The sequence below is a fragment of the Rhinolophus sinicus genome, linkage group LG10 (assembly GCF_036562045.2).
Source record: "Rhinolophus sinicus isolate RSC01 linkage group LG10, ASM3656204v1, whole genome shotgun sequence".
Classification (NCBI taxonomy): Eukaryota; Metazoa; Chordata; class Mammalia; order Chiroptera; family Rhinolophidae; genus Rhinolophus; species Rhinolophus sinicus.
The window spans coordinates 7914870-7938368 of record NC_133759.1 but is presented as its reverse complement, the minus strand read 5'-3'; the positions used below and the strand labels follow the sequence as shown (position 1 = coordinate 7938368).

At 54.3% G+C, this 23499-nt stretch overlaps 1 protein-coding gene across 1 annotated transcript in view; it reads right to left on the bottom strand.

Annotated features, from left to right (window-relative positions):
- Nucleotides 1–23499, bottom strand: part of SCAP (SREBF chaperone) — a 52553-nt gene that overhangs the window by 684 nt on the left and 28370 nt on the right. Inside the window, exons 3-21 of the mRNA XM_074312454.1 lie at nucleotides 19428–19557; nucleotides 10392–10549; nucleotides 9383–9603; nucleotides 9171–9276; nucleotides 8480–8652; nucleotides 7985–8111; nucleotides 6553–6665; nucleotides 5536–5630; nucleotides 4245–4343; nucleotides 3864–4082; nucleotides 2705–3081; nucleotides 2160–2348; nucleotides 1886–2087; nucleotides 1689–1804; nucleotides 1085–1604; nucleotides 925–1010; nucleotides 623–705; nucleotides 371–528; nucleotides 113–193 (exon numbers count right to left, since the gene is read on the bottom strand). Coding sequence (XP_074168555.1) covers nucleotides 113–193; nucleotides 371–528; nucleotides 623–705; nucleotides 925–1010; nucleotides 1085–1604; nucleotides 1689–1804; nucleotides 1886–2087; nucleotides 2160–2348; nucleotides 2705–3081; nucleotides 3864–4082; nucleotides 4245–4343; nucleotides 5536–5630; nucleotides 6553–6665; nucleotides 7985–8111; nucleotides 8480–8652; nucleotides 9171–9276; nucleotides 9383–9603; nucleotides 10392–10549; nucleotides 19428–19557 — 3253 coding nt within the window. The remainder of the gene's footprint in view (nucleotides 1–112; nucleotides 194–370; nucleotides 529–622; nucleotides 706–924; nucleotides 1011–1084; nucleotides 1605–1688; nucleotides 1805–1885; nucleotides 2088–2159; nucleotides 2349–2704; nucleotides 3082–3863; nucleotides 4083–4244; nucleotides 4344–5535; nucleotides 5631–6552; nucleotides 6666–7984; nucleotides 8112–8479; nucleotides 8653–9170; nucleotides 9277–9382; nucleotides 9604–10391; nucleotides 10550–19427; nucleotides 19558–23499) is intronic.

Sequence of the window (23499 nt, the reverse complement as noted above, 5' to 3'; positions counted from 1 at the left end):
TGGGGCTCCTCACTCTGCTTCCCAGAGGCCCTTGGGGGCCAGGTCCCTGGAGTCAAACAAGGGTCACGGCCTGGCTTTGTGCCCCTCCCACAGCCCACCACAGAGCCCTCACCTGGTCAATGTACACAGTCGTGATGGCCCCTGAGTGGCCCTGCAGGGTGAAGAGGCAGCACGAGTCCTCCAGACGGAACACCTGGGGCAGGAATGGGCATCAGGTTCTGGTCTCACACTTTTCCAAATTACACTTGGACCAGGAAATCCCTTCCACAATTCATTAGGACACCGCCAGCCGCCCCCTGACTGACCCCAAATGCTCCCCATCCCCTCTGCTGGGTCACCCCAGCACCCAAGGGACGGGGCCAGCACTCACTCTCAGTGTGTGGTCTTGGCTCCCAGTCACGAGGCGCCCAGCAGCAGCCTTCAGGGCTGTGATGGGTTTCTGATGTGCACAGGGCACTGTGTGGGTCAGGCGACAGGCCACCGTGTCACTGCTGCTGTACAAGGGGGAGGTGGGAGAACTGCCTTGTCCTGGGGACAACAGGCCAAGTGAGCAATCCCTGAAAAGTCAACCCCTGTGCTCCCCGCCCCCTCCGACTGCAGGCACCTGCCCAGCCCCTCTGACCTCGGAACTGCAGGGGGCTGAGGGCAGTGTGGGTCTCCAAGGAGAAGAAATCCAGGGAACCGTTGAGCCGGGCAGCCACAATCCTGGAGAGAAGAGTGTGCTAGGCCTGGTTCTAAGTACATCACACCTATAACCACCCCGCCCAGCGAGGCAGACCATCTGCTGCTCAGAGGTGTGGGGCTGGGCGCCGAGAAGGGAAGTAGAGTCACACATCAGTAAAAGGGAGCCAGGACTCAAACCGCAGTGTGTGGCCTGGCCAGGAAGGTTGGGTGTCGAGCTGAGGAAGGCAGCCTGGCACTCACCTTTTGTCCAGGAAGACAAGGGCCGTGATGCCCGATGAGATCTCCTCACTGCTGCAGCGTAGCGTGCCCTCGATGGCGTCCCACACCTGCAAGGGCAGAGGCCGTGAGCACTGGCCAGCTGGAGAAGCCACGGCCCGGCCGCCTCCCGTCCCCTGCCCACCTGCAGCCGACCACTGCTGCGGCCCACCACGATGAGGTTGCCCTGCAGCTCCAGGCTCCAGATGGAGCCGTCCGCACTGGGGGCCCAGGAGAGGGCCAGGGAGCCCTTCTCGGGAGAGCCGCACTCGTCCTCAGGGGCCTGGGGCAGCGTGGGCCCAGGGGAAGGTGGGCGCAGGGCCGGCGTGTGGACGGGAGTCAGCCCCTCCTGCTGGTACACTCGCTGCACCAGGCGGCTGAAGTCATATCCCTGGTTGTCCCGAGTGCGGCCACAGCCCACCCGGTGCCGGGGCTCGGGCTGAGTGGGCTCTGAGGGCCGCGGCCGTCCCGAGAAATTGGTGTCGATCAAGCAGGTGAGGTCCGGCTGGTCTCCGAAGAGGGACGGTGGCGGAGGTCCCTGAGGACGGTGCCGCAGCGGAGAGCTGTCCCCAGGCTCCTCTGGGCCGCACTTTCCGCCATCTGACAGCCGTTCCCAGCTCTCCTGAGCCTCAAACATGCTGCCACCGCCGCTGTCACGGCGCTGCCTACAAGGACCGGGAGGGCAGGGTGAGGGTGGCAAGGACAGCAGGGTGCAGGGCGGTGGGGCACAGGCAGGGATGAGCACCTACCCCGGGCGTGGGATGCGTGTGAGGCAGTCCCCGGTCTGTGCGTCCCACACGCACATGTGGCCCGCCAGGCAGCAGCTCACCAGCAGCATGCCATCGCTGGCCAGACACTCGATGTCCTGTGGGGGGCACAGCAGGCCATGGGCATAGGCACCGGCACAGCCCGGCCCTGGCATCCCCACCGCCCCCGCCGCACTCACCATGAGATGCCCGCGCAGCACCAGGGGCACGATCTCCGTCTCGGGTGGCGCGTAGCCGTAGTCATCGCAGGGCAGGTCCCCGCGGCGCCGCCGGCCGGACCCGCCGCCAGGCTGTCCGTAGTTGCGCGGGCAGAGCACACGGTAAAGGCAGAGCAGCGCCAGCACAAGGACGATGCCAGCAGCCAGGCCGAGCGCTGCCACCCTGCGCCAGGAGGGACGTGGTCAGGCACGCCCGGGCCCCTCCCGCCGGCCGCCCCTCCCTCAGGGGCCTTACTTGTACAGGGTGACGTCTCTGTGGGCCTGTGCCACACCTGGCCCCTTGGGGCCAGCCTCCCAGAGTGCACCGGGCCTGGGCTGTGGCGGGGGCCAGGCACTGCGGCCATCCTGAGGGTGCCGCCCCTCCAGGGCCTCCCTGGGGTTCAGGCGGAGAGTGACCGGGATGACAGGCAGCAGGCTGATGTACCTGGAGCAGGCAGTGGGCAGCCTCAGCCAGGATGCCCTAGGAAGGGTCCCTGCTGCTGCAGCCCCACCCCAGTACCCTTTCTACACAGGACTCGGCCTGCTGGACTCCACGACCACCCCCTCCGGAAGTCTTCCCCAAATGGGTGGTGGGAGCACAGGAGGCCCCTCCCTGCCCCAGCTCTGGCACCCCAACCTTGCTCGGTGATGGACACCAGCACCCAAACCCATCACTACAGTGCAAGCTGAAAAACATAATTCAGAAGAGTGGGTGTCCCTTTTGAGGGGGAGGGGATGCTCTGAGGACAGTGAGTGGACACCACCAGGAGGAGAGGAGGCATCTGGCACAGCCCAACTCACCTCTTGGCCAGTGTGATGTTGTAGTAGCTGAAGAGCGTCGGCCAGTGGCGGAACGACAGCTTCCTCCAAAGCTCCTCATCCTCAGGCCCCCAGGTTACCTCTGGGACTGGGCTGTCATGGACACCCTCTACTGGACCCCCAGACTCGGGCGTCTCTCCTGGCAACGTATGGTTCTCGGGTAACTTAGGGCCATCAGGTGGGAAGATGGAGAAGGCAGGGTCCGGGTGGCTGGCGGGCAGCACGCCACTAGGCACAGGCATGGGAGTCAGAGTGCCCTCGCCCAGTGGGCTCTGTTCCGTCACCTGGGCAGCGAGGTAGGTGCGCAGCCCCGCTGGGTCTGTGTACACCAGGATGCCAATCCAGACAACGGTGCCAGCCTGCATGGGGCATTGGTACTCAGCAGGGCCTCTGGGAAGAAGGGGCAGCCCCAACCCCCAGCAGCCTTGGCCCTCATGCCAGAAGGTGGCTGACCTCAGGCCTGGGGGAGCGGGAGAGGCCACAGGCCCCAATCCGTCCTCCCTCTGCCTCTCCAAGTCCTCCCACTATCACCTGGGGCCACCTGTCACTCGAGGAACCTAGTTCATTTTCCATGGTCAGGGTCTGGGTTTCTTGGCTGAGACAGAGAAGCAAACTTAGGTTTGATCAAGAGGCTCCCCATCTCAGCTGGGACCAGAAAGCACGAGCACTCCCACGGTCAGCACGGCCAGAGGGCCCGCTGCCTGACCTGCTCCAGACACACCCACGTCCTAGTCCCCCGAGGCCGAGGCCTCGCTCCCCTCCACTCCCAGCAGCCAGCCCAGCGGGTGAGTTGTGTTGCACAGCATTTTGTGATGCCTGCACAACGGCCGATGAACCCTGACTGGGGGGAACCATGCTGGCTCCCTCCCCGAACCCCGCGTCCAGCAGGTTCCTGCCCTGGGTCACTGGGGAGATGACTCCTCTTCTACCTGACGACCCGGGGCTGCTTCCCCCAGAGACAGGCTTATCACCTCAGAAGCCACAGGGGTCTGGGCAGGAGGGTGTGGCGGGCAGCTTCCCAAAGCCAGGCTTCATGGGGCCGTGAGGGCCTGAGAACACCCCCCACCTCCAAGGGAAAGTGCAGAATTCGAGTGGGAGCTGAGACCTGGCCCTTGAAGGGCAGGGCAGGGGCAGGAGGTACCATGATGAGGCGCTGGGCCAGGCGGGTACGGGCCAGGAAGTAGACGACGCGCAGCCTCTTTGGGAGCCGCAGGTTTCGGAAGGAGGACGGTTGCAGTGTGATGGTGTGGGGTGTGGACGGCCGCACAGCCAGCTGCCGCTCCAAGCGCACGGGCCGCCCCACTGGCTTAGCTGGGGGCAGGCAGGCTTCAGGGGGCAGCCGCTTGTTCAGGTCCGCCAGCTGTTGAAGGTGCAGCAGTCAGGGCCCAAGGCTGCTGTCCAGTGGCTACCCACACACACGGGGCCGGGCACGGCCCCTGCCCGAGGTCTGTACCTCTCACCCAGAGATCCCTGAGCACTGCCAGGGCTGAGGAGGGTGGGGCAGGGCCCAGCCCACTCCTACCTCCATCCGACGAATGTCAATGGACAGGACAGTGGTGAAAAACAGCATCTGAAGAAAGAAGTCAGACACCAGCCCCACGACAGCAAAGAGACAGAACTCCTGGAACCAGAGCACACAAAGGGAACCATGACCTTAAGGCCCAGCACGCTAGAGAAGCCGTCCCCTCCTGCAGGCACCTCAGCATCTGCAGGGCAGTGGCAGGCAGGCCACAGCGGAGAAGCCTATCACTGCACCTGGGAGTGGCCAAGGTTGGGCAGTGCCCGTGGCTCCCTGCCTCCCACCAGAGGGCAGCAGAGACCCCTCTCACCTTAATCCACACAGGCTGAAGGGTGGGTGCTCTCCCCCAGCTGGAAAGCTGAGCCCCTGGCCCTGCTTCCCTGCCGTGACCAACACCTACCCAGAGCCCAGGCCTGACCCCATACAGGGATCTCAGAAAAGCTCCTGGCCAGCGACTGAACAGGACCCATGAAGGGAAGGTCCTAAGAGACTTAAGTATGTCCTAAAACTGAAAAGGGTGGTCTCTTGCTTCCCAAGCTGTTGGTAGATGGCATTTTCTTAGATTTAAGTTGTTTTCCTCCCCAGCCCTTGTCTGAGACCTCTGGCACAGAACCACGGCATCCACTCAAATCGGGTAAGATGAGGGATCTAGCACATGGTGGCCCAGTGGCCGTGTCCCAAATCATGTCAGCCAGCTCTAACGTGCCAAGTCTGCACTGTGTCTCTGCAGAGGCCATCTGGGGGCAGCGCCTGGAGCCTTGTGCTCTCTGCTCTCCCCACACCTCAGCAGGCCGGCCAGCCTTGGGGGGCAGGGGGGCAGAGATGCTGTGTCACTCCCTTCGTGCAACTCCTCCCAGAATGGTCGGCAGCAGTCTGGGCTTCCGACTCAGGGCAGGTCCACCTCTACCTCTGCTCACAGCCCCACAGCTCAGCGAGGGCACTGCCAAGAGCAGGAGCCTCTCTGGGCAATGGGTGGTGGCCCTCCTATGGTAGGGGGTGGACCAGTTTAGGGGCCCCGGGGTGCTGCCTGAGAAATGGGTAACTAGGTCTTACTGGAAATGCCTCTGCCGAGCCCCCTCCTGCCATGTGGCCAATGAGAGCGTACGAGGACAGGGTCACAGGCTGTGCCTGCCTGGCCAGGGGCTCCATCCCGTGAGCACTGCACACTAACAACCATCCTGGCAGCACAGATGTCCCATCTTACAGGGCGGGGGGCCCCTGTGCATGGCTGCATAGCTGGGGAACCCAGCAGCTGGTCCCACACTCAGCTAAGCGGGGGGCCTTGGGGCCTCACCTGGATGGCGGGCACGAGAGTGAAGTAGCCAATGAGTATGATGCCCAGCTCTGTGGCCACGTTCTTCATGATGGACCAGCTCTCACTGCTGAGACCTGCAGAAGACAGGGCCACGGGGCCAGCACATGACCTCTGTCCACCACACGTGCACACAGCCTCGTGTCCTCAGAGGGAAGACACACGGGGAGGGCGCCCAGCCTTCTGAGGCAGCCGCTCCCCCAAAGTGCCCCAATCCTCGGGACTGCTGGTACCCGGGCTCCCAAGTGCTGCCATCACTGCACAGCTGCTGCAGGAAGGGCGGCTTGAACGGTACAGGGAGAGCTAGAACCATCAGAGGGAGAGGCAGGGTGTTGAGACGAGCAGACCCACCGGCCACATGGCAGAATGGCTCGAGAGATGCAAGAGCCAGCCGCCTTCTTCCTCAAGCCCCTCCCCCTGGCAAGCCTCTGGGACCCCAGCATCACGGTCGCAGTGTGGGGCTCTGAGCGCCCAGTGGGTAGGGCCACTGCCCTGCATGCCCTGGGAACTGCACTTCTGGTGGGGCCCAGGATCCCACAGAAGCTCCCACGTCTGCTCCAGCCGTTCCCACAGGTGTGGGAGGGGAGGTGCATGAGTCCAGACCTCGGGGCCTACGCTCTCCTCGTCTCCTCAGAACCCCAGCTCCTGCCACTGAGGCCGCAGGGGGCTTTTCTGGCAGCTGTGGAGACAGCAGCTCTGCAGTAGGCAGCCCCAGGCCGACTGTGGAGGAGTGAGGTGGGAAGAGAAGTCACCAGGTGCCAGCCTGGACAGGGGCCACCAGACACCGGAGCCCCACAGCAGGGTCTGGTTTGCTTTCTTCCTGACACATGAACCTGGACAGTCCAGTCTGGCGACCAGTCCGCCAGCGCACGTGCTAACAAGCTGCCAGGACCTGGTGGCCACCAACTAGTACGCAGGGGGCCAGAGCAAGGAGGCTCCTGAACAGGGGAAGCGCAGCACAGCTCCCGGCCCTCCCAGCCCCCCCCACGCCCCCGTTACCTTGGGCAATGCGCAGCTTCACCTCGAGGTCCACGGGCGTTGAGACCACGGACTTGGTGAGCACCAACACGTTCTCCAGCCCAATAACCACCACGAGGTAGGGGAAAATCTCGCTGGGGACAGAGAGGGCGGGCTGAGGACAGTGAGAGGACACTCCCCAACACGGCTCATTCTCAACAGGCCTGGGCTCAGGGAGGCCGTGGGCTTTGCCACCTGTGGTGGAGGCTGCCGAGTGACTCCCACCAGTGTGGGGCAGAAGCCCCGCCCTCCCCAACAGGGCCTCTGTCTACACAGCACTCAGCTTTCAGGCCAAGTGGCGAGCAACTATCCCCATCTCCATCTATGCAGCACAATGAGCAGCACCGGAGGAGGCCCCCTGCTGCCCAGCTGCCAGGCACCTCTCCCTGCCCATCCCACACCAGACTCCAGGCCAAGCCACTGACTGACGGAAGGGCCATGAGACCAGCCTAAAGCCCGGCTCGCCCCTGTGGAGAACTATTCTTAAGAAAACTACGAGCTACCTGAGGCCGCAGGCTCACTACTAGACGGACTGTGGGACGTCTGCACACACAGGCCGAGGTGAAGCTCACCAGGGCAATGTCTGCTGTGCAGCAGTGGAGGTGCGGGCTCAGCGGGGGCGGGGGGAGGGGGCTGTCAGCTTCAAACAAGGAAGCAGGTGTTCTGTGAGCAAGGGAAGGCACAGAAAACACAACGTCACTGTCCCTGCAACCAGCCTGATAAGCCAAGGTAGGGGACAGGCCAGCGGGTTAGTACGGACAGGCGGGCAGGGACTCGTCACAGCCAAGGAGACGGAAGCCTGAGGACAAACCCCGGGAAGGGCTTCCAGCCCAGGATTCAGAGAGACATGGCAGGGGAAACACATCAATGGAAAGGTGCCGGATTACAGAGGATGCTGAATCTTATAATAAAAAGCTTACTCTAAAATCCTGTTTTGTTGGGCATTTAAATGTTTTACTAGTAAAAAAGGAAGACATGTACCCTCTCTCACATCATCTGTGGCTTATGCCATCAAGGAGCAGTACGTCTGTGTACATACAATATATAAACACACACATCCACATACACACGTATCTGTACACACACATGCAAGGCAGAGCCATATATATATATCCAAGCTTACACACACACACTTGTACCCATGTAGAAATACTTCCCCATATACACAAACATACACACGTATGGACACATACACACATACCATATATGTATTTTATATACCGATATGCTATATACACATATGTATGAATACAAACCAGGTAACTTGAAGAGGAAAAAATATACCTCTTAAACATCAAAATAACAATGTGAAAATATGGGCACAGCAAGTGTCCAGCCCAGGGCAGGCCCAGAGGTACAAGGCTCCGTGGCCTAAGCCTGCGCTGTGGCCTGGTGGCGCGTGTTGGGGACCTACCCGCCGTTGAGGGTGGGCGTCAGGCCGAAGAGCGTGCAGAGCCCCACCGACATGAGCAGCGAGCTGAGCACTGTGACCACGGCGGCCAGGGCCAGCCCCCACTTGGACTTGACCATGTCGATCTTGCCTGGAGGGCAGAGAGGGCACATCAGGCAGCAGGTCCCCAGACTCGGGCACAAGGCCTTTGACGGAGCTGCCAGGAGTGGAGTGTGACCTGACAATCGGCGAAGGGAAAGCCCCTGGGTTAACCAGAGAGGATGGCCACGGCCACTTCCCCGTCTCAGGGACATAGCATCTCTCGGTCTTTTCCTGAAAAGCCAGAGGAGCCCTGGACCCAGCCAAGACCCTGGGGCTGCCGGGGGACGAAGCCCCAGCTTCTGTGACCACAGGGTGTGCCCCACATCTCCACCCAAGCCGCCTCCAAAGGCAGGGGAGCCAGCGAGCGGGAAACGCCTGCTCCGTGTGGAGAAAGCCCTGCCTCCCGCCGTGACCTACGCGTGGAGAAGTAGATGTAGGCAAACAGGATGATGTAGGTGGTCACGAGGGGGATGAGCTCGGCGATGCCAATCTCCTCCTTGAAGTGCACGTGGACCAGGCTCTCCGCCCGGAGGCTGCAGTTGGGGCTGGGGTGCAGGAGCATCAGGCGGGCGCGCAGGCTGCCCAGGAACCTGGTCACGGGCGGGGGACACGGGCTGTCCCTCTTGGTCCAGGGACGAAGACAATCCCAGGAAGGGGGTCCATCAGGGCCTCCCTCCCTGCACCGGAGGGAGCTTCTCTGTAGTGGGGAGGCTTCCCCACAGAGTCCAGGGCGCTGGGAGGAGAGCTGCCGCGGGTGCCCCCGCTCCTTCCTCAGGGGCCCTTCCTCACCCAACACACCACTCGACTGCCAAGGGCCCAGGAGAGCCCCCGCCCTGTTGGGGGGCTGCCTGTGGGACCCGACCCAAGCTCCAGAGAGACCCGTGGGGCATCAGGACGCTACTGGTCAGCCCCACCTTAGCCCCTTACTGTTAGCCCCACTCAGATGTGCACAGATAGCGTCCTTCGGGCTGAGGGTTATAAACATTTCAGCAGGAAGCCTGAACACTGCCAGTGCCCAGGGGCCCTCTGGACACTGCACCAGACGGGGGTTACTCTATGCCTCATGTCATTCGCAGCCCAGGCAGGAGCTGCGTGCCCACGGCCTTACCTGGCATGGTAGCGCTGGAAGACCAGGGTAATGGTGTACGAGACCATCCTCTTCCTGGTGTACAGGCTCACCCCGCTGTACTTGCCGGGAACCCCAAACAGCAGGTCTGCAGACAGAAACCCGCAGGTCCTGGAGAGCCACCAGGACCCCTCCCCACTGCCAGCCCCGATCTGCCAGAGCACCCATCTAGGAGGACGCGGCCCCGAGGGTACCTTTGAGTGTGGCCGAGGTCTGCAGCGTTTTGGGCTCGTGCTGGTGGATGGTCCGGATGATGTCAGGGTCGGCATGGAAGTGTTCCCTGTCATTCTGCCAGAAGTTCGCAGGGGACAGCAGCAGGCATCCATGCTCGGGCAGCAGGTTCCGCAGCTTCCTGAGGCCCGGCAGCAGGTCGGTCACCTGCAGGCACACCTCCTCCAGGCTCCTGGTCCCGGAGCTGTGCAGGAGACAGGATGAGGCATCTGCTGTGTTTGCCAGCTCAGGGCAGACCCACTGCACGGGTGGGGAACCCTGTCATCAAGTTTCCAGACGCCTGGCTAAGAGCCTGAGGATGAGGGCAGCCAGGAAAAGTTCTGCCAGGTGGTGAACACCATTGTGTAGCTGCCTGACCTTCAAAGGGGCCCCGGGGCCGGTCACCTCCGCAGAGATGCCAGTTCCGGGAGCATGCAGAGCCCCACCCACTAAAACACCTGGGCTAATTCAAGGGGCAGAGCCCATAGGGTGACAATTAGGGGCTTCATTTCATTCACCAAAATGTCTGTCCACACCCTCTGCTCACTGACACTGGCGGTAAAGCAGCCTGTGAAGCCAGCAGCCTCCGGAGACCCACAGGTGGGCTGGGGAGCAGCACCCGGCCTGGGGCTCCAGAAGTGCATCCCCAGGGAAAGCTTGTTCTCATCAGCATGGCCACCACAATTACATTCACATGTCATAACCCCTCTGCAGGAAGCCACTGGCGACATAAGTCAACTGGCTCTCAGCTCATCACAGGGTCAGCCCAGTGCACACCTGTGTCTGACACCTGAGGACAAGGCTCAGGGCTCTGTCTGTGCCACCTGCCTAGGCCCAGGGGGAACGCAGCCACTGTGGGCCTGCAGGACGCTGAGGGATGCAAAGCTGGCTCACCCACCAGCCTTCTCATTCGATTTCTGCAGAGCTACACAGGACTGCACCTTCCTGCCGTACACAACGGGATTCCGGGGCTGGGGTCCCTCGGAGCGATACCTGTCTTTCAGCACGTGGTTCCGGATCTCCTCCACCAGCTGGAAGGCTCGGGACAGAGGGGAGCGGAACACATCTACTGCCAGGAGGTTCTTGTGCCAGGGAGACACTGAAGACTTCACAAAGATCTGCTGGACATAAGCCACCGGGGCACCCACATACTGCAGAAGAAATAGGGGAGGGAGAGCAAGGTCAGCCCAGCGCAGGAGAGAGAAACCTGGGTCCATATTCATACTGAGCATCCACTATGGGGCCCAAGGGACAGGCCTTCAAAAATGAAGGCGTCCACAAGGGGTGTTTTTTTCCCATTTATGAACCGTTTTCCTACATATTTCCCAATAGACCAGGGTCAGCAAACTGGCCCACAGGCTAAACCGAGCCTGGTGCCTGCTTTTCTGAATAAAGTTTTACTGGGCACAGCCATGCCCACTCCACTCCGTACTGTCCACAGCTGCTTTCACACCCTGACGACAGAGCACATGACCCACAAAGCCTAAAACCTCCACCATCTAGCCCTGTATGGAAACACCTGCTGACCTCACAACAGGCCATCGCTCCTAAAAGGTGAGTATGTAGCCTGTCTTATTGATCCTGGTTCTGCCACTTGCAGCTCAGCGGGTTTTGAAGATCAAAAGACCCCATTTTAAATCCCCACTTTCGAACTGCTGGTCTTAGAAACGTTTGCAACTTCTGAGGCTCAATGTCCTCATCACGAAAGGGGGATAATGACATTCCCCCCACAGCATCGAGAAGATGCACGCATGCACGCATGCACACACACACACACCACTGACACACATTCCTACACAGGTATGTAAATAGCGCATGTGGAGATTAATGTTAACAGAAGTCGCAGCAATAAGCAGTTGTGGCACATTGTTTCACTGACCCCACGACTCTCCTATGAGAAGCAAGATGACTGCCTAGAGCTTCATGACTCGAGCAGGGTGGTGCGAGGATGTCAACCCAGGTCTCCTCACTGAATGTCACATGCTTTTCCCACTAGAACCTATCATGCGCCCTTGAAGGGCTAACAACTTAAGTGACCAAAGTGTTCACAGGTGTAACAGGCGCGGAGTAACTGCCAGTGATGGACGTGTCACAGAGCACCCCCCCCCAAACGCCGTACGGGTTAGCCGTGGTGGGGCTGCAGCCAGGGGAGGCACTGAGTGGAGCCATGAGATAAGGGCCAGGCTCCGAGAAGCACAGTCAGCCCACACAGCTCACAGGAGGCCCGTCGGGCAGTAAGCATGGCAGCTGGAGTGAGAGCTGGCTAAGCGGCCTGACTGAGCCGACCAGGAGAAGCCCTGAGTATCGCTGACAAAAGCAGCTCTCTGGCAGACGACCCTGGAGTCGTAGTGTCATGCAAGTGCAGACAGACAGACTGCCCACAGCCATGACGCACTGCGAGGCGCAGCCTGGAGGGAGCCGGGCCTGCAAGCGGGACTCCAAGGGCAGGTATGCAGATGAAAGGAAGGTCATTTAGCCACTTGTCAGGTTATCACATGATGACGCCCTACTCCAGGTTATCACACACGCAGGGGTCAAGATGCTGAACACACAGCAAGTTAAGGACCCCTGGGTGCAAACAACCCGAAGCAATCACCTGAGCCTTTGTGAAGCTCAGGTTTATGAAGCCGTGTCCCAGCGAAGGCTGTGGGGACCGAAGGCCTCGCCCACTTTGTCCTGTGTACCAGACTCAGCCCTCCAGAAGCTGCTAGGAGGTACAGAGGTACCTCGGCGGATCTGGCTGCCACAAGCTCTGACCCAGACAGCAGCTCATCAACTCAACACATCACACAGGCCTGATGGGGGAGGAGCCACCCAAAGAGACCAACAGCTCTGCAATGACAGCTATTCCCAGACGATCACCCACAAACCCTCGGAAGGACGCAGCATGTCACCCAGGGTCAGCATGGCACTGTGGAGTCTCCAGCCCTTGGTTTGTTCCCCTGCACACAAGACTGTGATTCTGAACATACCACCTCCTCCACCCGCTGCTCTTCTCGGACTCTCCACCTCCCCCCTCGGCTCACTGAGACTGTGCAGCGAACCTTCAGTTGCCAGGCAGGACAGCTCCCTGGCCCCCCAGGCCATCTCCAGCCCCTTCCCACGCAGGCTGCCTCTCCCAGCCAGGACCATTCGGCCCCCACTTCAACAAAGTACCAGCGAACATCCTCGAGAATCAGAGCTCTCTTTCTGGGTTCCAGGGATGGTATCATGAGTTCTACAAACACCCCGCTCCCCAATTTTACTCCGATTTCTGCTTGGCAGTGCATTTGTTATCACCATCATCATTGGCAGAAGAAAGGATCATGGCTTTCATCAGATTCTCCCAGGAGTATGTAACCCCTTTGCCTTAGACTTCTCTTTGTCCTGTGACCTGCCACCAGTCCTGGGTAAAATCCACTGCTCATCTGTTGTCACTTCCCAGCTGGTACGCCTCCCAGGACAAAAAGCAAACAGACACGAGCCTCCTGCCCAGCCTCACTCTCTGCCGTGACGGGACCTCCCTCTGCGGGCCGGAGCCATTTATCCTCACCAACTTCCGATGGAATTTTCCAAGCAGCTATCCCACATCTTTCCAACTCTTTCAAGATCTTGGTCCTGTCATATGATATGATTGTGTCAAACTCATATCCAACATCCGAGCCCTCAACCTGCTTCTTCTGGCATCAGAATTCCCTTATGGTGGTTTATTCAACAGGCACTGGCCTAATTCTTGTCATTCCCAGCAGCAAACCCTAAGCCAAGTGGTCTACTTGGGAGGTGCAGGAAACACAGAGAGGGCAGGAGGGCCACGAGCAGGGAAAGGAAGGCAGCCAACGAAGGGTGTTACTGCACAAGTGGCCTCTGTGGATAAGTGGGTTCAGCTGAGTTACCCCACCTGAGGAGAATGAGGTATTACATACCAACTCCTGTAGTCACTGGCTGAGGGCTGCTCCTATGGGCACCAGTTCTCAGGCCTTCTGGGCCAGAAATCCTCCGACAAATGAGACGCGGATGTTGGCAGCTGGACGGCAGGCAGGCACGAAATGGCACCAGGGCGGTGGGCAGGGCCCACTCACTATGCTGGGCCCCGTCATAATCCCGACTTGATAGTCAAGTGAGAAACACACATGGAAACAGATGCCACACGGTATCTGAGGTGGGTGATAGAGGACGCACGGGGCCAGATGCGCCTGCACAGAGGGACGTCCCCTCACTAGATGGCGGCCGTGGCAGACAGTCTCTGAACATGGCCCCCAGGAGCCCCACCTCCTGCTGCCCAGTGTAGCCCCCTCGAGAGGGGGCTGGACCTGGTGACTTGCTTCTGACAAACAATACAACAATGAGCTGTCACGTTTGAAATTAGGTTACAAAGGACTATAACCCCTGAGGACATTATGCTAAGTGAAATAAGCCCGTCACTAGAAAACAAATGTAACTGATTCCCGTATATGAGGTACCTAAGTAGTCAAATTCATAGACACTGAAAGTAGAATGGTGATTGCCAGAGGCTGAGGCAAGCAGGTAACAGGAAATTATTGTTTAACAGATACAGACTTTCTGTTTTACAAGATGAAAGGAGTCATGGGGACAGACGCACAACACGAATGTATTTAATACCACTGAACTGTACACGTAAAAATGCTTAAGATGGTACATTTCATGTTGTGGGCATTTTGCCACAATAAAAAATAATTGGAAGAAAAAGGAAGACTATGACTCCTCCGCCCCCCCCTTTTGGAGCTACCACTCTGATGGAGTCAGCCATATTGTGAGCTGTTCTGGAAGTTCTACGCGGCAAGGAACTGAGAGGACCTGCAGCCAACACCCAGTGAGGAACGAGTCCCAGAGCAGCAGCCTGCAAGGAGCCCGAGTGAGCTGGGGAGCAGAGCCCCCCGTCGGGCTGTGAGGTAACTGCAGCCTGTCAGACCCTGAACTCGAGGACCCAGACAAGACCAAGGCTCAGAGAAACAGAAGGATGTGTCCAAGGACACAGCTGACAGGCAGCAGAGCCAGGGTGAGAGCCCAGGGCTAGCCAATGCCCAAGCCTGTCTTTTTGTCTATAGCCAACCTGCCTGGGTAGTTCTAAACCATGTGAGTCCCCACGGAGAACAGGACACGATGGAAAGGCCCAGCACAATGTGCAGCGCAGGAGGGACGCTGAGTCCTGGGGACCCATGGCTACCAGTGTTCACATGAGGCCCCTGACCAGGGCTCCATGGAAACTGTGTCCAGGCCCAGCCAACACAAACACCAGTGCTGGCCCTGGAAGCCCAGCCTGCTCGGTGGACCTGCCAGCCAGAGCCTGGCGTGAGCTTCGGGTTTCGTGATGACCTGGTCTAGGGAACCAGGTCAGGGCAGGAGACCACAGGCTTGGTTTCTGTTGTTTTAAAACACAATCTTTCCTTCACATTTCGAAAGAGCAACCTAGAGCCGCAGGCATTTTACCTGTCTACTGACACATGCTGGGCTCCCTGCAGAAGGATACAGAAGACTCCTGTTACTCAGCTCTTCTGGGAGACAGGGCTACTGATGGTTGTCCTCTAGCCCTGGGCAGGCGGGCGTGCGCAGTGGAGGGAAGGACAGGCTCAGGGGACCCACTTGGCTTCAACTTCTGGCTCCAGCCCTGGCTGTCTCGACACCCTCCAGGCCTCCCCTCCTCACTGAGGGAAGCGGGAAGAGAATCTCCAGCCTCACAAGCAATCACTGCGAGGACCAGCCACACGTACCCAGTAAAGCATCCGGTAAAGCATCCGCCAAACCACATTACTTACATCAGGTTACGTCACTGTCTGGAAGCTATTAAAATTGGATTTGGTATCTCCTTAATCCCTCCCCCCGTTTCGTATCTTCCCTGCCCTTCTTCTAGGCGTCATCATCTCAGTCTCCAAGTTCAATCCGACTCGTCTGACACCCACTTCCACCATGTCACTGCGCTAAGAGAACGGCTGCCCACTGCCTGCAGAATTCAAGTTTAAACTCCATGTTCCAGGGTTCAACGTGGGCCCCCGTCCCATGCTCTAAGAAAAACGCCTCACTTCACACTCCCTGTCTCCTGAATAAGCCAGGCTGTTTCTTTATTCAACAAGAAACCTTTCTTGAGCACCTACTATGTGCAAAACATCGGCCTATACAAATTTGAATGAAACATGATTTCAACTGGGCTGCAACACTGAGCACAAAGGCGAAGCAGGGTGCACATCTGCAAGCGAGCTGGGGAAGGCTTCCTGGAGAGCGACAGCTGAGCTCAGGGGTAAAGGGGAAGGCGTGCAAGCCTGGTGCACACCCAAGGGCAGTGCAAGCACAACCTTTGTTCTCTTCCTCCCTGCTGTGGCCAGATCTGATCAACTGCAATGGTGATAACCACAAACATTCGTGGAATGTAAGTGATGGGCCACGCATTCCACTAAATAAACCTCCGCACTCTCTCACTTAACCCTATCACAATGTGGAAACTAAGGCAAAGGTGGTAAGTGACATGCTCAATGTCACACACCTGGGAAATGGAAATCTATCATTTCTGCTTTGCTCTTCTCTTCCTCTTGTAAAATCATCCCCTTCCCAGAGGGAACTGCCCTCCCCAAAGCCCGCTGATCTCTGATCACAGTGAGTCCAACACAGGGCGGGCCTAACTCAGAGCCAAGGGCCTGGCAGAGCTGACTGAGTCCTCCCTGCAGGCCGTATAAAGGTGCCACTGCGGGTGCAGCCATCATCCCACAGGGGGAACCCTTCAGTGAAAGGGGAGACAGACAGCTACACAGAAAGAGTCATCTCCAGCATATAGAAAGAATTACAATTCAATTAAGAAATCAAAACAACTCAATTCAAAGCGGGCAAACATTTAAACACACACTCCACAAAGGAAGATATTCATATACAGTTAAGCACTTGACATTAGTCATCTAGGAAACACAGATTAAAACTATAATGAGATTTCTCTACACAGCTATTAGAAAGGCTTTTTAAAAACCCTACAGTACCAAGAACTTTACAGAACAAAAACTGAACTTTATGGAAATTTAAAAAGTAATTTAGGAGACTGACAAACGTGAAAAGAACGACAGTTCACCGCTACAGTCTTCCTCCGAAAAACCCATAACCCCGTCTCATCTAGAGAAAGACAGACAAATCCCACTTGAGGACACTCTACAAAATACCTGACCAGCACGCCTTCAAACTGTCAAGGTCATCAAAAACAGGGAGTGGCTGAGAAACCCCCAGCCAAGAGAGGCCTCCGGAGACATAAGCTAAGTGTAATGCAGTCCCCACGTCGGGATCTCGGGAGAGAAAAAGGACACTAGGTAAAAACTAAGCAAATCTGTTTTCCTTAGTTTCTCCGACTTCCCTTGTTTTTGACGACCTTGGCAATTTTCAGAGGGCTGGTCAGAAAGTCCCTCAATCGGGATTCGTCTGATGTTTTCCTCATGATTAGACTGGGATGTGGGTTTGGAAGGAAGACCCCAGAGGTGCAGCGCCCTCCTCGTCACACGGCAAGGGCTTCGACCGTCCACCTGATGTCTCCCTGTTGAGGGTGACACTGCTCAGCTTGCTGGACAGGTGGCTGCCAGGCTCCGACTGTACAGCGACTTTCCTCCCCTCCATGCTGTCCTCTCCGGAGGTCACCACGCACCGCCCACACATACGGAAGGGCAGTTACACCCCACCTCCGTGACGGCCGAGTAGCTGCATAAACTCTATAATTTTTTGCCCAGGTTTGTCTATTCTCATTTACTTATTTATTCAATCATATGGATTTGGATATTTGGGTTATAATCGATACTACTTCATTTTGTTACTAACGATATTTTCTTTTCCAGCATCGGCTACTGGGAGCTCTTCCAGGAGGTTCCTGTGTCCCTCTGGCACGTACAGCATTTATTTTAAACTGACATCTTTGTTTTTTCTTCCCAACCAGACTGGGATCTCCTCGGAGGCAGGGAGGCTGTGTTGTCCCCTAGATCACACTACTGGGCACACTGCTGCAGACATGTGATACACGTGTTGAATAAAGGCAGGGAGAACGGAGGACACTGGGTCCTGAGGACAGACACCTACGCTGTGCTGCTCCACGCCCACGCCTAACTGTCCTCTGGAAGCCACCCTCTCTCATTCCCAGCCTGCTGACGATGCCAGTCCACAAAGCACCCCTCTCGGCCACATGATCTGGGACGGGGACAGGCAGGTAACCTCAGTCAGAGCCAACCAGGCACCTGCCCGTTCTCTACTGGCCTGGATATGGCAAGAACACGGAGCTGAAGCTGCTGGAGTCTGTTTCGGGGAGACCACAAGTGGAGCTGACCCAGAGCTGAGAGACGGGACTCCTTCTCAGGCCCAAACCAGGCTGTCCTTGAGTCACCCTGAGTTATATAACCCCTCCCACCCCCAAATTCCCTTCTTGCTTACTCTGGTTCAGGCTGAGTTTTCTGCTCCTTATAACTAAAGCCGTCCTTACCATTCCTGCATCACTGAGCTGTATTTTTATCATGGACAGTCAATGGTGAGACACCTGATCATTGAGCTGCATGACACCAGGTGACAGCACCGAGGCCTGGTCTCCTTCTCAGTCATTCAGAGGACGGAGGCTCCAATCAGAAAGTGAGAAAACGGACACTCCTCTTATTCCTGAGACCTCAAGTTATTTTGTGCCCCCATTTACTATGACCATGTCAGACCAAAGGGCACTAAGGAAGTTTAAAGAGCTCACAAACAAATACCCCCCCAAAAGCCGTTATCATTAGACATCAGGCCGTGAACTCTACTAGTCATGGAACACGCACAGAGAGCACCTTCTTGTGACGGAACCATGACTTCCATTAGGGGTAAAACTGCACCAAGAGGTTAATGAAGGTGAAAGGTGTGAACCAACAAGGTCCTGTGTCAGCCCTGGCCCAGCTGGGGCCTAAGTTACAGAACTGGTTCCTGCTGGTATCAGACCATGTTCCCTCTCACCTCCACGGGCAGTCTCACTAAGCCTGACTGTGTACTTGCCACTGACACCACCTGTACTTTCGCATGTACCTATCTCACCAGTTATGTGTGTATTTCAGCAACAGTAGAGCCAAGTTTATAACGAGTGACCTGGCTGCTGTCGTACCCGAAAAAGAAACAGGAAGGGATGTGCAAGCAGTATCAGGGAGGGGTGGGAGAGGAAGAGCTGTCTCCTGCGCTTTGGTTTTCCTCCTCAACAACAGACTGGGCGAGTCTGGCCCCAATCCATGGGACCAAAGCACAACACGTGCAGGAAAACACTCCATCCATCACCTGGCAGGTAAAAGGTTTAGAGACAAGCTAATCATGCTTGTAAGATTTCCAAATAATGAGACCGGAGTTACTGTGAGTCGGACCCGGCACCTGAGGCCTTCAACGGAGACACTGTTTCTCCTTCGTTTGCATCAGTGCTCAGCTCAGTGACAGTCAACTGAGAACAGTATGGTCTGGAAAAAGCAGTGGGCTCAGAGGTCAGGAGACCTGGAGTCCAAACCCAGTGTTGACCCCATGTAAACTGAGTAACAGGCATTTCATCACTCTGGGCCCCAGCTTCCTAAACTGTAAAAGAGATTTAAAAAAACACACCAAAAAACCAACTTTTTACCTGAATGGATTATGAGGATAAAATAGGACCCAAAAGGTCTGAAAAAATCAGGTGCGCACTGCGAACATTAGTGTGTCAAGACTGTGATGAGAGGACCTTGGCTAGGGGTGTTCACTGGTTGTCATGAGCCCCTGCAGCAAGGAGGAGATGGCCTATTTGCCAGGGCGCTGCCCGGGCCTGTGCACCATGTGTGAGCAGCCCACCTGACCCAGCTGCCCACCGCTACAACCACAGACCCCCGTTTTTACAGGACAGTCACACGTGGGGGTCACTTGGTGCTCCCTTTCAAAACAGGTTATTCATTAAATGTGTAACTAAATATTTCTGGTGTCTCTATAAAGCTGTTCCAGGGCACGTATTCACCAATGAAAGGCTGACCCCCTTACGCACACTCACTCGCAGAGCCCCTGCCTCAGCCAGTCCCTGGGGCTCTCCTCAGCGACACACTGAACACCTACCCACTCCGGCTGCTCACTAGGCTCTCCTGGTTTGTGGTCAGAGGTCACACGTGGGGGCGCGTAGTCCTTCACGGGGGTGGTGAACTCCACGGGGCCTGTTCCTGGCAAGGGGAGTTTCAGCAGTGGGTAGCTGGGATGAACAAAAAAGGACAGAAGCGTTAGGAAAAGATGCGTGATGCAGTCCCTGCTAGGATTGTACAAATGTACAAAACATTAGCAGCACAAAACTTCAGTGCTGGAAGGAACTTAGAAGCCACCTCGATCAGCATTTTTCAAACTCATTTTTTAATCATAGAGAGCTGACAAGGAAGCCCAATTGATAAAAATAGACTGGTTAAATATTTTTAGAGACATAACAAAGGCAAGATGCTAAACAGACAAACTTGTCAAATTAAACATAAATAAGACAACAAACAGAAACTGGGGGTGGGGGGGAAACTATAAAAATCCAGAAGGATCCTAACTCAGATTGTTGGGCAACTATTCCAATTTGAAGGGACAGACAGACAGACAGACAGACAGACATAAATAAATAAATAAATAAATAAATAAATAAATAGAAGCGACAGACCATGGAAACTATGTAACACACGGAGGCTGTGGTTCACACTCGACTGTGCTGAACAGAAGTCAATGGACTCACCATCCACAAAAGAAAAACCCTGGCTTTACACACAAAAGTTGGAAAATGGATGTGCATTTTGTTTCTGGTCTCACTTTCTAAAAAAACTTTTGTTTTGAGAATTAACTTTTTTGTGCACAATGCACAAATCGTAAGTATAACAGTGCGGTGAATTCTGACATATGCATAAACCTGTGTAACCACTACCTAGATTAAGTGATAGAACATTCCTAGAACTTCAGAAGGCAGCTTTGTGACCCCCACCCAGTGAAGAGCAATCTCCGCCCCAAACCTCTATTAGAACTTCTAACCATAAATGAGTTTTACCTGTTTTTAAATGGCTTACAAATGAAATCGATTCCACTTGTGCACTCCTGTGACTGGCTGCTTTTATTCCGACAATATCTGCTCAATTCATCTACACTGATACGTGTAGCTCATTCTTTCCCATAGATCTGCACTTTTCCATTGAATGAATCTATTACATAAAGTACATTTACTACTCGAGGTACACATGGCTGTTTCCAGTATGAGCTATTGAGAATAAAGCTATTAAGATTATTTTTATATATGGCTTTTGCTGACCATAAGCACTCATTTCTGTTAGGTATGTTCCTAGAATGAAATTTCTGGGTTATAGAATAAACATATGCTTAGCTTTTGTAGGTAATACCAGTTTTCCAAAGTAATTGTACAATTTTATGTTCCCACCAGGAGTGTGATGGGAGTTCCAACTGCTCCAAATCCTTGCCACCTCCTGATACTGTCAGTCCAACTAATTGTCACCATTTACAGGAGGTAGTGATACATCTCAGGTTGTCATGGGTAACAATGTTGAAAATTCTTTCATATGCTTATTGGCCATTTGGATAGATCCTCTTCTATCAAGCACCTCTTCCACTCTTTTGACTGTTTTTTTAATTGGGTCAACTGTCTTTTTCTTATTTATTTATAGTTCTTATATATCCTAGATATGAGTCATGAGTCCTTTCCACAGCTGTAAATTTCCTTTAGTACTACTTTCACTGCATCCCATAAGTTTTGGTATATTGCATTTTTGTTTTCATCATCTCAAGGTATTTTCTAATTTCCCTTCTAATTTCTTCTTTGACCCACTGGTTGTTTTAGGATGTACTGTTTGATTTCCACATATTTGTGAATTTTCCAGTTTTCCTTCTATTATTATTTTTAGTTTCATTCCACTGTAACTGCAACATATACTCTGTGATTCCAATCTTTTTAAATTTATTAAGACTTATTTGTGGCCTAACATGGTCTATCCTGGAGAATGTTCCATGTTCACTTGAGAAAAATGTGTATTCTGCTGTTGTTGGGTGGAGTGTCTATACATTTTTGTCAGGTCCAACTGATTTACAGTATTGCTCAAGTCCTCCTTTTCCTTACTGATCTTGTCTGGTTCTTCCACCCATTATCAAAAGTAAAGTATTGAATTCTCCATCTATTATTATAGAATTCTCTATTTCTCATTTCAATCTGTCCATTTTTGCTTCATATGCAGAGGGTGCTTCATATACACACTTTAAGAAAACTGCATTAAAATTGTAATACTCAATATATACTGATAACAAAAGATGAATACAAGTGACGTTTGACTTCTGCAATTACAAGAGGTGCTCAGTGGTTACCATCAGCGTCCAGACACTTCTGATTATGGCGAACAGTGTATACATATTTTTGGCACTCCTGGTATTTTGGGGCTCTGTTGCTTGGTACGTGTATGCTTACAATTGTTATATCCTCTTGCTGTGTTGAAGTATTTATCAGTATATAATGTCCTTTCGGTCTCTTATGACCTTTTAAATGTTGTCTAATGATGATATAACCACTCCAGCTCTTTTAGTTACTGTTAGGCATAGAATATCTTTTTTCCATCCTTTTATTTTCCAACCTCTTTGTGTTCTTATATACAAAGTGTAGAGTATATCTAAAGTTTCTTGTAGACAGCATCTAGATGAATTCTGTCATTTTAATCTAACTGTCAATCTCTGTCTTTTAATAGGAGAGTTTAACCCACGTACATTTAATGTGATTACTAATAAGGAAGGATTTACATATGCTATTTAGTTGTTTTCTGTATGTCTTATATGATTTTTGTTCCTCAATTCCTCCATTGCTGCCCTTTTTTTGGTATTTTGTTGATTTGATTGTATTTGGTAGTGTGCCACTTCGATTCCCTTCTTCTTCCCTTTTCTGTATATTTTAAAAGGTATTTTCTTAGTGGTTACCTTGCGGATTATAACTATTAACTTGTAACAACCTGGGTTGAACTGTGTTATAGAGGGGTCCAACAACAGATTTGAGAAGGCAGAAGAAAAGATCAGTGACCTTTAAAACAAGACAACTGAAATTATCCAGTCTGAGGAGCTTAATTTCAATAGTATGCAAACATTCTGTTTCTATATATATGTCTCTCCCCCTTTATATTATTATTGTCACAGATTACACTTTAACTATTGTATGCCCATTATCATAGATTTAAAATTATTGTTTAATAATTTGCCTTTTAAATCACAAAAAAGGAAAGAAAGAAGTTACAAAGCAAACCAAAAGCACAATAATACTGGTTAACTTTGCAAGTGTTTCTTTTTATGTTTTTTTTATGATTTCAAGTAACTGTCTAGTGTCCTTTCATTTCAGCCTGAAAGGCTTCCTTTAGTGTGTCTCGTAGGGATGGTCCAATGGTAACAAATTTCCGCAGCTTTTGTTTATCTAGAAATACCTTAATTTCTCCTTTATTACTGAAGAATAGTATTGCAGAATACAGAAATCTTGGTTGAACTGGTTTTTTTTTTCTCCATTCAGGACTTTAAATGTGCTATCCCACTGCCTTCTTTCCTCCATGGTTTCTATGAATAAATCAGCTATGAATCTTATTGAGAATCCCTTGTTTGTGAAGAGTTGCTTCTCTCTTGGTGCTTTCAAAAGCCAAAGCTCAGTGCCAGCCCAGTGGCTCAGGTGGTTGGAGCGCCATGCTCCTAACACTGAGGTCACTGGTTCCATTCCCACATGGGCCAGTGAGCTGCGCCCTCTACATCTAAGACTGTGAACAATGTCTCTCCCTGGAGCTGGGCTGTCGTGAGCAGCCGGAGGTCGGCATGAGCTGTCATGTGCTGCCGCAGGGCTACTGTGTGCTGCTGTGGGCTACCATGTGCTCCCAGCAGTGGCTGGTGTCCAGCGTGAGTGGTCGGCAGCCAGCGCGAGCTGCTGTGGGATGCCGTGGGCTACCGTTTAAGTGGCCGGCAACCATCGTGAGTGGCCAGTAGCCACGGTGGGCTGCTGTGTGCTGCCGTGTGCTGCCATGAGTGGCCAGTGGCCAGCGTGAGTGGCCGACAGCCAGCCTAAGCGACCGGCAGCCATCATGAGCGGGGCAGCCAGCAAGGGCTGCTGTGAGCAGCCAACTGGCGACCAATCGCCTCAGCCGGGGGGAGC